Source organism: Uloborus diversus, chromosome 8 (assembly GCF_026930045.1).
Source record: "Uloborus diversus isolate 005 chromosome 8, Udiv.v.3.1, whole genome shotgun sequence".
Lineage (NCBI taxonomy): Eukaryota > Metazoa > Arthropoda > Arachnida > Araneae > Uloboridae > Uloborus > Uloborus diversus.
This window is the reverse complement of record NC_072738.1, coordinates 147,504,951-147,518,779: the sequence shown is the minus strand read 5'-3', so window position 1 is coordinate 147,518,779 and position 13,829 is coordinate 147,504,951. Positions and strand designations below refer to the sequence as shown.

General features: G+C 31.3%; 1 protein-coding gene across 2 annotated transcripts in view; it reads left to right on the top strand.

Moving 5' to 3' along the window:
- LOC129228251 (AMP deaminase 2-like) overlaps positions 1-13,170 on the top strand; it is a 48,582-nt gene extending 35,412 nt beyond the window's left edge. For both annotated transcript variants that reach the window (XM_054862920.1, XM_054862919.1), the window contains 8 exons: positions 1,427-1,558; positions 2,600-2,763; positions 2,886-3,012; positions 5,658-5,821; positions 5,954-6,074; positions 7,816-7,989; positions 8,672-8,782; positions 8,862-13,170. In XM_054862920.1, coding sequence (XP_054718895.1) covers positions 1,427-1,558; positions 2,600-2,763; positions 2,886-3,012; positions 5,658-5,821; positions 5,954-6,074; positions 7,816-7,989; positions 8,672-8,782; positions 8,862-9,050 — 1,182 coding nt within the window. In that variant the 3' untranslated portion in view covers positions 9,051-13,170. The remainder of the gene's footprint in view (positions 1-1,426; positions 1,559-2,599; positions 2,764-2,885; positions 3,013-5,657; positions 5,822-5,953; positions 6,075-7,815; positions 7,990-8,671; positions 8,783-8,861) is intronic.
- Positions 13,171-13,829: the final 659 nt, after the last annotated feature.

The window sequence follows — 13,829 nt, the reverse complement described above, 5'->3', positions numbered from 1 at the left end:
AATAATTCTAAAAAATGATCAATATAAGTTTGAAATTCTACTATCTTTGTTGGTAAACAGAAGAACAAACAACACTAACTAGCAGTGCAATGCACCAAAGATACCGACTAAAGCCTTGTGTTGGATCCATACTTATTTTGCATTGATAAAGGGGTTCCTTGTAACCCCGAAAGACGTATATGCAGTAATCTGCAATTGCTATGCAATTGTACTTTATTTCTTTTTTTTTACTTTTCATGCACAAAAGTATTTATTCAACTTAATAATTGTAATAATTTTTACTTTTGAGTGAAAAATGTTTCATTCAAAAAATTAAGTATACTGCCCTGCTAAGCACAAAAGTTGTATCTAAAACTTTTTATCAAAATTGAGTTACGATCACCAGGTGGTTCTTTATCTCATATGTCACCTAAATACAGTCGATCCCAGATTTAAAGAATTCATCAGGACCAAAACTTTTATACGTTAAATCGAGGTTATTCATAATATTGGAGTGTGAAAAAAAAATTGCATTTACACTATCTGTAAGCCCTCATAAGCAATTGCGCATAAATATCCAAATGTAGAAAAAGTACACTTTTTGTTCAGCATTCCACGAATTATTACACACTAGTTAATTCAAAATTTTAAAGTACTGAGTAATAGATTTTTTGACAATTTCTTTGATATTTTACTGGAAATAATTCTCTCTTGACTTTATGGAGAGATGGAAATACTTTGTCATTTACAGCCTGCTGCATGAGATTTTTTACAGTTTCCAGCCACGTAAAGCATTTGAAAAAGTAAGTTCTAATGGGAGTTTCATTATCGCTTTCTGCATCAGAAACACTATTCATTGGCTGCCCCCTTGCCTGTCAAAAATTGCAGATTCTAATAAAAGTGTTTTTCTGCTTTGAACACTATGGATATGTCATTATCGCTTTCTGCATCAGAAACACTATTCATTGGCTGCCCCCTTGCCTGTCAAAAATTGCAGATTCTAATAAAAGTGTTTTTCTGCTTTGAACACTATGGATATGTCATTTGGAAAAAAAATCAAATATTTCCTCATTTAAATTGGCAAAAAAAAAATTTAGCTGTTGAAATGATTTGTCTATTCGGGGTTTATTATTCATTAAATAGGGGTTTTTGCTTTCATTTTAGTCAAGGAAAAATAAAAATTCATTAAATTGCGAAATTCGTTAAATAGAGGTTTGTTAAATCGGGGTCCGACTGTACAATGTTTTATGATCATTTGTGAATGGTAAATATCTTTTAAAAAATTCCTAAAAAGTTGCATCTGAATCACATACATGGAGGAGAAAAACTTAAAACAGCAATTTCTAATTTTGAACTCTGCTGCAGACAATACTTTTGCGCTTAGCACGGTAATAATTTGGTCCTATGAAAAATAAAGCTTTAAAAAGATATCATTTTACTTTTACAGGATAGAAATACATTTCACAGATTTGACAAATTCAATGCAAAATACAATCCTATTGGAGAAAGTCGATTGCGGGAAATCTTTTTGAAGACTGATAATTATGTTGAAGGGAAGTACTTTGCTCATATACTTAAAGTAGGTAATATTTGCTCAGTCAAATGCAAATGTATTTCTGTTATTTCTGTTTTCAACGCAGTAGAATAGTAGAAGCCCTGATGATTTTTTGCAGGAAGGCACCAAAAATTTATAGATCTGGGCCTGCCTCTCTGAAAGATTTTTTGCTGTGACTCAGACCTGAACTGTTGATATCAATCTTTTTAGCCAATTCTCTTTTATTACAGATCAGGTTTCCCAATAGAGCGTGAGACCCCGGGAAAAAGAAATCTCATTCAAAAAATATTTCAATGCAGGACTTTCTTGCGATTTTGTAACGTCTGTTAAGTTGAATAATAAGATATTGAAAAAAACTATCTCAATATTTAAAAATCTCACTCTAATTTCAAAGAGGGGGAGATTTTCTGACCCTCATTTTTCCTCTGATGGCAACCCTGTCGCAGAGCATTTCTTTAAAAGCTGCATCCAGTTAAAGATCCATTAAAAAAAAAAATCTTTGCAATTCTTAAGAATTTCATAGTAGATAGCCAATTCTAATTTTTTGTTAGGCTTGTTTATTGGGTTTATTCAATTTTAGATTTTGTACCAACTAGTAATGGAGCATATCAGGTCAATTTGATTTTAACTGTAAACAAAGGGGAAAATATTCATTTTCAGTTTTTTGGTTCTAGAGGAAGTCACTACTATGGCTAAAGTTTTGACAATGAACCTAATCCTGAGTATAATATTTACTCCAGGATGTGGGGGTGTGAAGGGGGTTCCGCATCCCCCCCCCCCCGCCTGGAAATTTTACGAATTTAGTCTTAAAAATACATTTTTGCTTTATATTCTTCAGAGACTCGCAATGCCACTTTGGGTGTCGAACTCCGGACAGGGTGAAACTCGGGGCGCCCCCCCCCCACATAATGACGCCACTGTTTGATCCAACTGTAGTTATAGTGTTCTTAAATTTTAACTAATTCAAAACCAATGAATTATAAAATTGTTTGTTTTATTCTAATAATTATTATTTAATAATTTTAATAAATTAACTGTGTTTATTAAAAAAGGAATTTTTTCCAGGAAGTCCTTAGTGATTTAGAGGAGAGCAAATATCAGAATGCCGAACTGCGTCTATCTATTTATGGTCGCAACAGAGAAGAGTGGGACCATCTTGCCCAATGGGCGGTAAAACATAATGTGTTCTCCAACAACAACAGATGGGTTATTCAAATACCTCGCTTATAGTATGAGTGTTATATTGTCATAAATATCATATACTTCTATACAAACTTAATTGACAAACTGAGATATTATGACTGTTAAAATGCAAGTTTTATCAATGCAATGTTCTTCTTTCTTATTTTAGTGATATCTATAAGTCTAACAAGTTGGTGAAGAACTTCCAGGAGATATTGGAGAATATTTTCATGCCTTTATTTGAAGTGACAAACAATCCCAAAAGTCATCCAGAACTTTATATGTTTTTAAAATATGTAAGAAATGACAAATCTCTAAAAATGAACTTTTTACGTGATTTTTAAAGTTTATTGTTTATTAGACATTTGGTGTTTTAATCATAAATGTTTAATAATTTCTATAGTTTGCATTTTTTCGATTGCATCTTGTTGTGCTGTATCCATTGTTTAAAGAAAAAATATCTGTGGAATATATACTGTACTAGATGGTAGCGTTTCTTGACAGTGGAGAAATAAGCGGAGAGCGAATTGTTAAAAGCATGTTGTCCGAATTTTAAATGAAATCAGGCATGACACCGTAGAAATATTAGCTTGTTAAACCCATGCATATACAGTACAACCTTGATACCTCGAATCTCTCGGGATGGGAAAAAATTTTGAGATATCGAGTTAACAAGGTTTTTAAAAAATTACACTACTAACTCTTACATTTACACACACGTACGCTATATGCATTTATATATGTACTATTGGACCACATCGAGTTACGATCAACAAAGTAGTCTTCAATATTTCACTAGATTTGAAATTTTCTAATTGTCGAAAGTTAACAGGATGAGATTCTGAAATGTACAAAAATTTCAACTTGGTTTTTTTCACCTAAAAGTTTAAAAATTCTAATTTTATCTTCAACCAGTAACGTCACATTCAAAAAGATCTCAGCAGCCATTTTGTAGGAGTTAAAAAAGCTGAATGAAGAAAACGAGGAACGCATTTTCCGTTTTCGCTTGAAAACTGACAGATGAAAAATCGTACCCCTTTCCTCAAAGTGGACAACATGTTCGAGAGAAATGCACAAAGATTCTGAATTCTGGGGAAAACACTGCACCCCCTTCATGCCAACACTCCCCTATTATCTTGCCCCAATCCCCTATTCACAAAATTTCCAAGAAAAGGGATGAAAACCGTTAAGCAATTGTCCCTGGAACTGGTTTTACTAAAAAAATTGCCGAAGCAAAACGACAATTGAAACTTGCTTCTGTGCAAAACATTTCGACATATCAAGGGTTTTGAAAAATAAATTTCGAGATAACTATGGAAAATACATAGGGGTTTTCATAGCAAATGCTGGGGAAAATTTTTGTTTCGAGACATCAAGGGCTTCGACATAAGGAGGTTCAAGATATCAAGGTTTGACTGTATATATATATATATATATATATATATATATATATCAACTTTTTTTGAAGGGGGGAGTTACAACTTTTGTAAATTTTTAAATGTTTCAAACTGCACAGGCTGTCTAGTGCAGATTAGTACATTCACTTAGAATAGAACCTGACTATAAGAGCTCACAAGCAATGGTTTTCCGAAATTTGATTTAAGTCTCCCAAGCAGATAGTTAATACAAGCTTTTTCCTGCAACCTAACAGACTACAGTGGAACTTCAGTAACTCAAAACCCCAAGTGAACATGAAAACATGTAGACGTGAGCAGATGTCAACTTACTGAGGTTCCATAATTTTAATCCCTAAAGAGTTTCTGCATCACTTATTTACTAATGTTTAATATTCACATTTTGAAAATTGAATCCAGTAAATGAGTTTCCTTTTCTTTTCATTCTCTTTTCCTGAGAAGAACATAATAAAATTATCTATATTTGAATATCTGGTGAGAAATAAATCCATAATTTTTGAAAAGAGATAAAAAATTCTTGTCTGTCAGGTCTGTTAAAGATTAAGTCCTGCTCACACTTGTTTGAAAATATGGCATGGGGCCTTCTTTCTCTACAGGACTAACCAGTGTACATTTATCCTACCCCTTCTTAGCTTTTCAAAATTACACTAACAGCACAGAGTATGGTGGATGACTTCCCTGGATAAAAGATTGAATTCTCTAAAAGAGCTTTTCTGGAAAGGATTGACCGACCAAGAAACAGCGGCGTAAAACTCTGAGAAAAGGTCAATATGAAAGAATGTTGGTACCAAAAATTGGACTAGAGAATAGCAATTGGAAGTCAACTGATAGGGGTTCCTGCAAATGCGTGTCAATTTAGAGTTTTTCATTCATTGAAATTAGCTCTGGGCCAACCTAGAGCTGCTATATATACAGGCCGCCGCATCAGCTTAAGTTCAGCCATTTTGGATCAGATTTTTCATTGCTGGGATATAGGGTTACCAGAGCAAAGTTTCGAACTTTGCCAAATTGTCCAAAAAGTATTTTATTAAATAAAAATTACACGTGCCGCCAATATTGCTCACAATGAACAATCACCAAACACAATAACTTGCCAGAAAAGACTACCACTCAAACACTCACTCTGATCCAAAATGGCTGATCTTTAGCTGATGCATCGACTTGAATATATAGGAGTCTTAGGCCAGCCATGAGAAAAATAAATCTCAAGTTACTGAAGTTTCATAGTATGTGTTAGCGCAGTTTGTTCTTTCGTGTGGATCGTGATGTCATTGTCAAGAAACATTGCAAACAACTATATTAGGTAACTCAGGTCAGTGCTTATTCTACTAGCTACCAGTTTGTTTGGCACTCTTAGCTTCCTTAAAAGGTTTTCCACCTCCAGCTCAGTCACTTCCTATGCCGGGCTGATGAGTGCTAATAAGCACGAAACTGCAGTCCTCGACTGGAATGACTGAGTTGGTGGTGTATTTCATGAACTATATTAGTATTTTTATTTTATTAATATAAATATATTTACGTTACAGGTGACAGGATTTGATTCTGTTGATGACGAATCAAAGCCAGAGAATCCAATGTTTGATAAAGATGTCACTCTTCCTTCAGCGTGGGATGAAGAAGACAATCCTGCTTACAATTACTATTTGTATTATACTTATGCCAATATGTGTGTTTTAAATTGCTTCAGAAAGTGAGTAATTTAAGAATATCAATTTATACCTGTGAATTTCTTTACTTTGATTAGAAAACTTCCTTAAGCGTTATTTGTAGCTTTTATTCAGAAATTAAGGAAATAATTTGAAATGTGTTTTTCCCCCTTCAGGGAAAGAAAAATGAATACTTTTGTACTTCGACCACATTGTGGTGAAGCTGGTCCTGTTCAGCATTTAGTTGGAGGTTTTCTTTTGAGTGAGAATATTTCTCATGGTTTACTTTTAAGAAAGGTATTTTCTTCTCCTTTTTTTCTTTCATTTTAACTATAGAGCAAGAAAAGTGATATTTTTGTACTAATAAACAGACCACTGAACCATATATTTAAATCAGTAGAAAAATTTTCTTTTTGATTTTTAACGTAGCACATTAAGAAATAAGAAGTTAATAATGTGTTGTTATTTTTTTTGAAATATGTAATTTTATACAATGATAGCAGTTTACTTAAACTTCTGAATGTTTCTCCATGAAACAGTGGTAAAGGTTACTTCTCTTTTTTCCTTCTTATTATTTTCAAAACTTGATTTTAAAAATTAATCTGTTACAGTATGCCAATGTACTCCTTTTAACATTTGAACATTTAAAATAGAATTGAAAAGGTAATCTTAAATTATGTGATGAAATAAAAAGCAAAAATGTTCTTTACTTTTGCAATATTTCAAAAATATTTTAAGTGTCTTAGTTATGTAAGTTTCTGTTTATCTTAACTTTATCCCTGCTGTCAGTTTGAGAGGCTAGTTAAGTCATTACAATGAAACTTTTAATTTAATAGACCTTTTTTCATTCATTTACCTTTAGATTGATTTAAACTAACTCTGTTTCACATTCATACATCTCTCACTTTTTTCTTTTATTTTATTTTTGACTGTCTCTTACTCCAATTTTTAAGTAGGAGTTTAATGAAAAAAATTTCCTGACAAAGCTAGAATTTTTTGCAAATGCATGCATTTGGTTGAATCTTAATGGGTCCTTTCCAAAATTTTAAAAGTATTTTTTTTCTGAAAGAACATGCTTAAAAATATAGGATCTAACCATTTTTTAAATAATTTAAGTTTAATATTTTAAAAAAATTACTTAAATCGTTGCACTTTCATTGTTTACATTTCTTGTTGACATCACAAATCATGAAATGCCATTCTGTGTTGCCATTCACAGAGCAAAATATTTAATTTGCATCTTTACTCACGTGTTTTGGCAACAATATGGTTGATAGCAAGCATAGAGCGCAATTTTAATTCACTTCTTGGTTATCATAACGTGGAAACGCGGTACAAAATGCGCCAAAGAGCGTCATTTGTGACGTCATCAAGACCACACCTTATTTGCAAAATCGGACATTTTAAAAAATTAATTAAAAAATAACTGTTGGGAAAATGAAAGAATTTTCAGGGTCCATGTTATTATTATTATTTTTTTTTTTTGCTCATTCTATCAGACTAAAAGTAGTACTTTTGGCTGAAGGAAATAACCCTATTGCCTTTGAATTTGATGGTTTCCGATATGCAAAATAATACATTGGAACATTTTAGCAATGAAAAAGAAGAATAATTTTATTTTACTGGTAAATTGATTTTTAGTAGGAAAGTGCCGTTTCAACAAAAGTATATTTTTATTTAAAAAAACCCTACAATACAATAAAAAAACAAGTTCACAGTTTTGTTCTTCATAGATCATTCAGTTTGCAAAGAGCAAAAAGGTATTCAATAAAAAAAGTTTTTGACAGTTTAATTGCTTACAAAACTAGGACTACAAAAGGATTATAGCAATGAAAAAATAAGAAATTTTCAAGGATAGGAATATGTTTCAATATGAAAGCCTAAGGTAGCACTTTGACATTCTACACTTTAGGTAAGTTAATTCTTAGAAAGTGTAGGTAGGATTTTGCGTACTTGGAACAGTTGATATTTAGTTGCCAGAGATTGTTTTGATATCTAGCTCATGATTTTAAAAGGGTCAATATTTTTTTCTTTCTAGGTCCCGGTGTTACAGTATTTGTACTACCTTTCGCAAATAGGCATTGCCATGTCTCCATTGAGTAATAACTCTTTATTTTTAAACTATCATCGAAATCCTTTGCCTGAATATCTTAGCAGAGGATTATGCATTTCCTTGTCAACAGACGATCCTCTGCAGTTTCATTTTACAAAAGTAAGTGCTACGGTTTTTCAAAAAGGGAAAATGAAAAACTTTTCTGATATTCATTCAGGGGCTTACGGGGGGGGAGAAGGGAAACCTGTTGGCCTGGATTCGAGCCTGAAGAGGGCCCAACACTTTTAAAATAAGGAGTGATATATATGCAAGGGATGTAGGGTAAACAATATGGAGTGGGCCCTGTAAGTCTTTTGTGACGGGCCCCAAAATTTGTGCACAACCGTGTGTGTATTCATTAATATATATCTTAATTATTTGGACGCAGTTTTGTAAAAACTAGTTTGTTCATGGCAATAATTTTTTTAATCTAAACTATATCCAATTTATATTTTCACTAAAAAATTAATTGATTTATATTTTTACAACATAATTTTAATCTTACCGTTTTGTTTTTTACATTTCCGAACAAAATTAAAACACTTTATCTTTTTTGTTTCCATTCATTTTATTTTAGAGAATGCAATAAAAGACCCTAGTGACATTATAAAATGCGTGAATCAACATCCCATCGCAATTCTCCCCCCTCCCCTGCAGATTCATTCAGATGAAATTGTCTTATCTTAGCCTAATGCCAAATTCCATATATTTGTGGTCAGACTGTATGCTTCATGATCCTAAAAGGGTTATAACATGAAGTATTTGATCTATTGGCCGTTTTTTCATCTAACCTTTTCTGTAGGAGCCTTTAATGGAAGAGTACAGCATAGCTGCACAAGTCTGGAAACTCAGCAGTTGTGACATGTGTGAATTGGCTAGAAACAGTGTTCTAATGAGCGGTTTCCCACTTTCAGTAAGAAACCTTTATTGGTTCCTAAACACAGCTTGGTTCTTTTGAAAAATAGTTCACTAACAAAAATGATTTTTTACAGGTTAAAAAACATTGGCTAGGACCAAATTGCATGAAAGAAGGAATAGCAGGCAACGATATAACTCGCACAAACGTACCAGATATCCGTGTGGCTTATCGCTCTGAAACTTTGCTGGAAGAACTTTCAACGATATTTAGTGCTCTTACTACTAATGATGATGCATCTTCATCTGTTTTGTCAGTGAAATAAATAAGTACTTATTTACTTAAGTGTAAAAATATAAAGAATTATGATACCTCTTTCATTAAAAATAGGTTTATTTTATTCAAACTGTGTGAAAATGTGCTTATAGTAAACATCTTTTTCAGTACTTAAAGATGAATTGAAAACCAATTTCAATTCAGATTAAGAGCAAAGTGAAGTATTTTACATAAATAACAGATATGCTTAAAATAATTCAACAGGGTTGCCACGAAAGTTCAAGAATGAAATTCCCTGACATTTCCAGGTGGTTTTGAGAAAAATTCCAGGTTATTTGATGACCACTTTCTTTTTGCAACATTAACATATACATCTCAAATTTTGATAAAACTTACCTCTTTTTCAAACTTTACAAACAATGGTTGCCAAATTTAATTTACTCAAGCTGAAAGAATCAAAAATATGTACTAACAAAAGTGAAACAAATCCCTATGATAAAGAATTATGAAATAATGTAAATGTAGCACATATTCTTTTCAATCCATCCCGAGGAGCCGCTGCCTAACATCAAGTGGAAGGAAGGGCCAAATAAGCAATTGTGACATCTGTATCACAAAAAAATAAAGTTAATTGCTGATAATAGCCTGAACTAAAAACTTATGAAATCGAAACTTTTCCAATTATTGCCCCACCCCTCCCCCAGTCCAGTACATTCACTGCACTTATAGACTTTGGCCTGAGAAAAAAATCAGCATCTTTTAGCTCGACGTATTTCCTCTATTTGTTGCTTATAAAGCAGGGTTGCCCACCCCTAATATTTCCGAACCCCTTTGCGCTTTTTTTATTTTTAACCCTTTTTTTTTAATACTTTTTATTTACCTATTTATTTTTGATTATTATTATTTTAAAAGTAAAGTTCTGCACTCCACTAACGAAATACACACACAAAATAAATAAAGTAAAATAAAATAAGTAATTAAAAAAAAAAATAAATCAATAAATGAATTTGAATCAATAAACAAATTTAAGTAAATGAAAAATCCCCCTAAAAACTTTGATGGTGCAGCTTGCGCTGTAATTCCCCTGTGGACACCCCTGTCATAACGTAAAATTTTGAGCAATGATTGCAAAATTCTCTATGTGCAGATTTTTATTTTTAAATTGGATTACTTTTTATTTTGAAAGAAAGAAGCACATTGGAACAGTCATTAAAGATCACTACCAAAATACTAAAAGATTAACGATACTCCTGTAAAAAGGAAACTTTCTAAATTTAAATTGTCTGAGCTAAATTTACAGAACAAAACTGTTTAGAGGAAAACGATTTCATAAATTAAATTTAAAGAAATAATATAAAACATGAAAAGATTATTGCAGCTCATTAAGAACTTCTGACCCACCACTCACAGACAAAACAATCTGCAGACTCGCAGACAAAACAATCTGGCGTACTCAGCCATGGTGCGCCAATAACAGAGAGTTGATAAAAAGAACTTCAAGGGGAAGGAGAAAGTCGGAACTACAAAACGAGGAATGGCAGCAGGAAAGATAAGGAGGAAAGAAATTATTCTTAACATTACATATAATGCTGCACTAACTAAGAGCTAGCTAAGAATAATCGGAAAGTAAAACAAAATCCCCTGACATTTCCAGAAATGTATTATTTTTCATTTCCCCCGCCCATTTTCGGCCATTTCATTTTCCCCGACAATTCCAGGTTTTCCCGGTGCGTGGCAACTCCTGTTCAATTGCAAAAAATGCTCAAAATTTTTAATTGTTTGTGATAACATAATGACATGAATATGATACTTGTTAAAATTTGTTCAGAATTTATATTTTATAGCTAAAAGAAAACAGATTATCTCATCAGTTTGTAAAGATTTTGTAGAAAGTATACAAAAGGGATCTCTATATACAACTTAAATATACATTTTACACGTTTGAAATATCTTCAAACTAAATAAAATTAGAAAAATGTTTGCAATGTTTTTTTTTTTTTTTTTTTCAATTCAACAATTTTGAAGTTGATAAATTCAAGCTGAGAACCCTCAGTCATTTTATGTCATTGAAAATATGTCAAGCAAAAATTGTTTTTTAAAGAACTCAATTTGCGTAAACATTATTTAGAATTTGCAATACTTTTGTTCAAATACAGACAAACAGGTAGAATTATAATTTTATCTCATTGAAGTTATTTTGCAACTCATCATTACCAAATCTCAACATTTATTTTCAATTAAATTTTCAAATTCAAACTGCATTAAATTAAAATTTAGTTTAGTAGGTGTATAAAATTTTAAAAAAGCTATTAATATGAGTTTAAGTGTTCACAATATACACATTTTATAAGAGAAAAAAATCTGAAAATTTATTAATTTCCAAAAAGTTCAATTTGATTTTTCTTTTGGTTTTAAGCTTAAAACCTCGCTTAGTAAAAATCCTTAATGTTTCCTATTTAATTCATGAAGCTAGTTGGAATTATAAAGACGGTAGCAACTATATATTACTTTGATTTAGAAGCTTTGAAATATGAGCTGATTAATATGTTGTACTAACTAAATACTCATGTACCAGTGTTGAATTTTGAGCATCAAGTTCAATATTGATAGTTGCCATACTGACATGAGTTATTTAAAACTATTTACTAACTGCAGTTTAGTTTGAATGCATACAAACTCAAGTCCTGACATGTATATATTTTATGGGGGGAAACAAGTTTAGAAGACCGAAATTTTAGTTTTTCGTGATTTTTTTTAACAGGGAAGGATTAATCTGAATTTGTTCAAGCTTACAGGATATTTTATTCATCTTTTGAAGTACACTGTAATTTTTTCAAGTAATTTCCACTAGAAATAGTGGAGTTAGAGACTTGTCCATGGGGGGTCCCCATCAAAGCTTATTGCTGGTGGGCATTACCGAAGCCAATTTTTATCTGTAATCATTGCAATTTTCTTTTTCGTTAACAACATATTTCCTAAGAATGTGAACCTATTTGTTACCAAACAAGTTGAAAATTCCATATTTTTGAGGTGTTTGATTACAATGTCATGTTTTTCTACTTTTTTTGCACATTCCTTGCATTAAAAAAATATTTTTAATTATAATATCATCCCAGAGTTAGGTTCATATAGATTTAAAGAATATTTACACAAATTTTCAGAACAATTGGTGAACTCTTCGAGCTAGAATGCCCACCAGTTAAAAAAAAAAAGTTGGTTCGAGAAAAAATAGTTTGGAAAAAGTGTGTGAACGTTTTTTCAAATCTCCACAGCCATTTAAGTGCTCACAGCATCAGAACTAATCTTGAATTTTCCACTGAAATTTTGGCAACATGTTCTTGAAAAATTTCACTAACATTTTATGACATTTAAAAAAAATGATTTTTTGGCCCGACTAAACTGGTTTCCTGCCTGAATTAGTTATAAAAATATCACTTGGGAGTACTTCTTTATTGTTACTAGATATTGCAGTTTTTCTGGAAAAACTGCAGATTATGATTTTTAAAAATACTAATACTCTGTTTTTAACTTATTGTTTGATGGCTCAGTTCAATATGTCATAGTATGCAAGATTAATTTGATGCCAAAGACAATGCATTTATTTATTATGCTACTTTTTTTTCATTTTATATCATGAATATGCATGTTGATCATTTTTTTAATAATGTTTTTGTAATTGTAAACCACTTAAAATACTGTTTTTCCCTCTTCCTATAAAAAAAAGAATATGCTAGTAACAGCTAAAAACTTTAAATAGCTGCTTAATTTACTTTTTTATTCAAATATTTGTAAAAATGTTTTTTATATTTACCAACTATTGTGCATGTTTAATAAAGTATATCTTGTTGGTAAAAGCTTTATTTGAATAATATTTATTTGTAAATGATTTGCAAATGAAATTAAATTATTGAAAATATTAATGGATTTTTTTCTTTTGTTAAGAATTGAATATAAATGCACAAAAAAACTGAATAAATGGAAATTTGAACAGAAGGCAAAACTCAAAATGAGAGTAAGATTGATCTGTTAGTAAAAATCAAGTTTTTCTCTAATTAGATTGCATAATTTGGTTAAATTGTTTCTTTATTATGTATAAAAGTGTTGTACTTACCAAGCATTCAAAATGAATATTTTAAAGCTGAAGGGTTTTTTTTTTCTTTCTTTTGACGGTTTCCTTTTCTCTTCCATGTCTGTATTGGATTTGTGACCTCGTAAAAAGTATTATTATTAAATAATCACGAAGTATAAAAATACTTAAAGGTATTATGGTTAAAGTGAAAAACCAACATAAAGCAAATAGCAATTTCAAGGCTACAATGGAGCCTCTTCATCAGAGCAAAAAGTTCTCCAACCATGTGAACACCGGTATTTAAACCAAATAGGCTAATCAATAAGAATTCATGACACAAGACGACAAACAAACCGTCTTAACCCCATAGATAGTACCGTAATATATACCAAATCGTAAATAGATAATCGCATCCATATGTATAAAGTGAGAGATATATAGAGGGGGTACCATGGTTTTGATACTCTTCTGCAGTATATACAATGGGGCGGTTTATCCGATGAACTTTTGTTCATTGTTAGCGAATTATTGTACATGCGGCGTATAACAATAGGGCGGCTTATCTACCCGAAATTACGTTAATGACCTAAAAGGTATGACATTTAAAAATATCTATTCATAATTTTGAGAAACTACTCAATTGAATTTTAAATCCAGTTTAATAAATGAAAAAATACATAGATTTTAATGCTTTTGCATAACATTTTCTAAGTTTGATGTTTTATCACTAAATCTACCAAGTTTCTTCTTAACAAACAA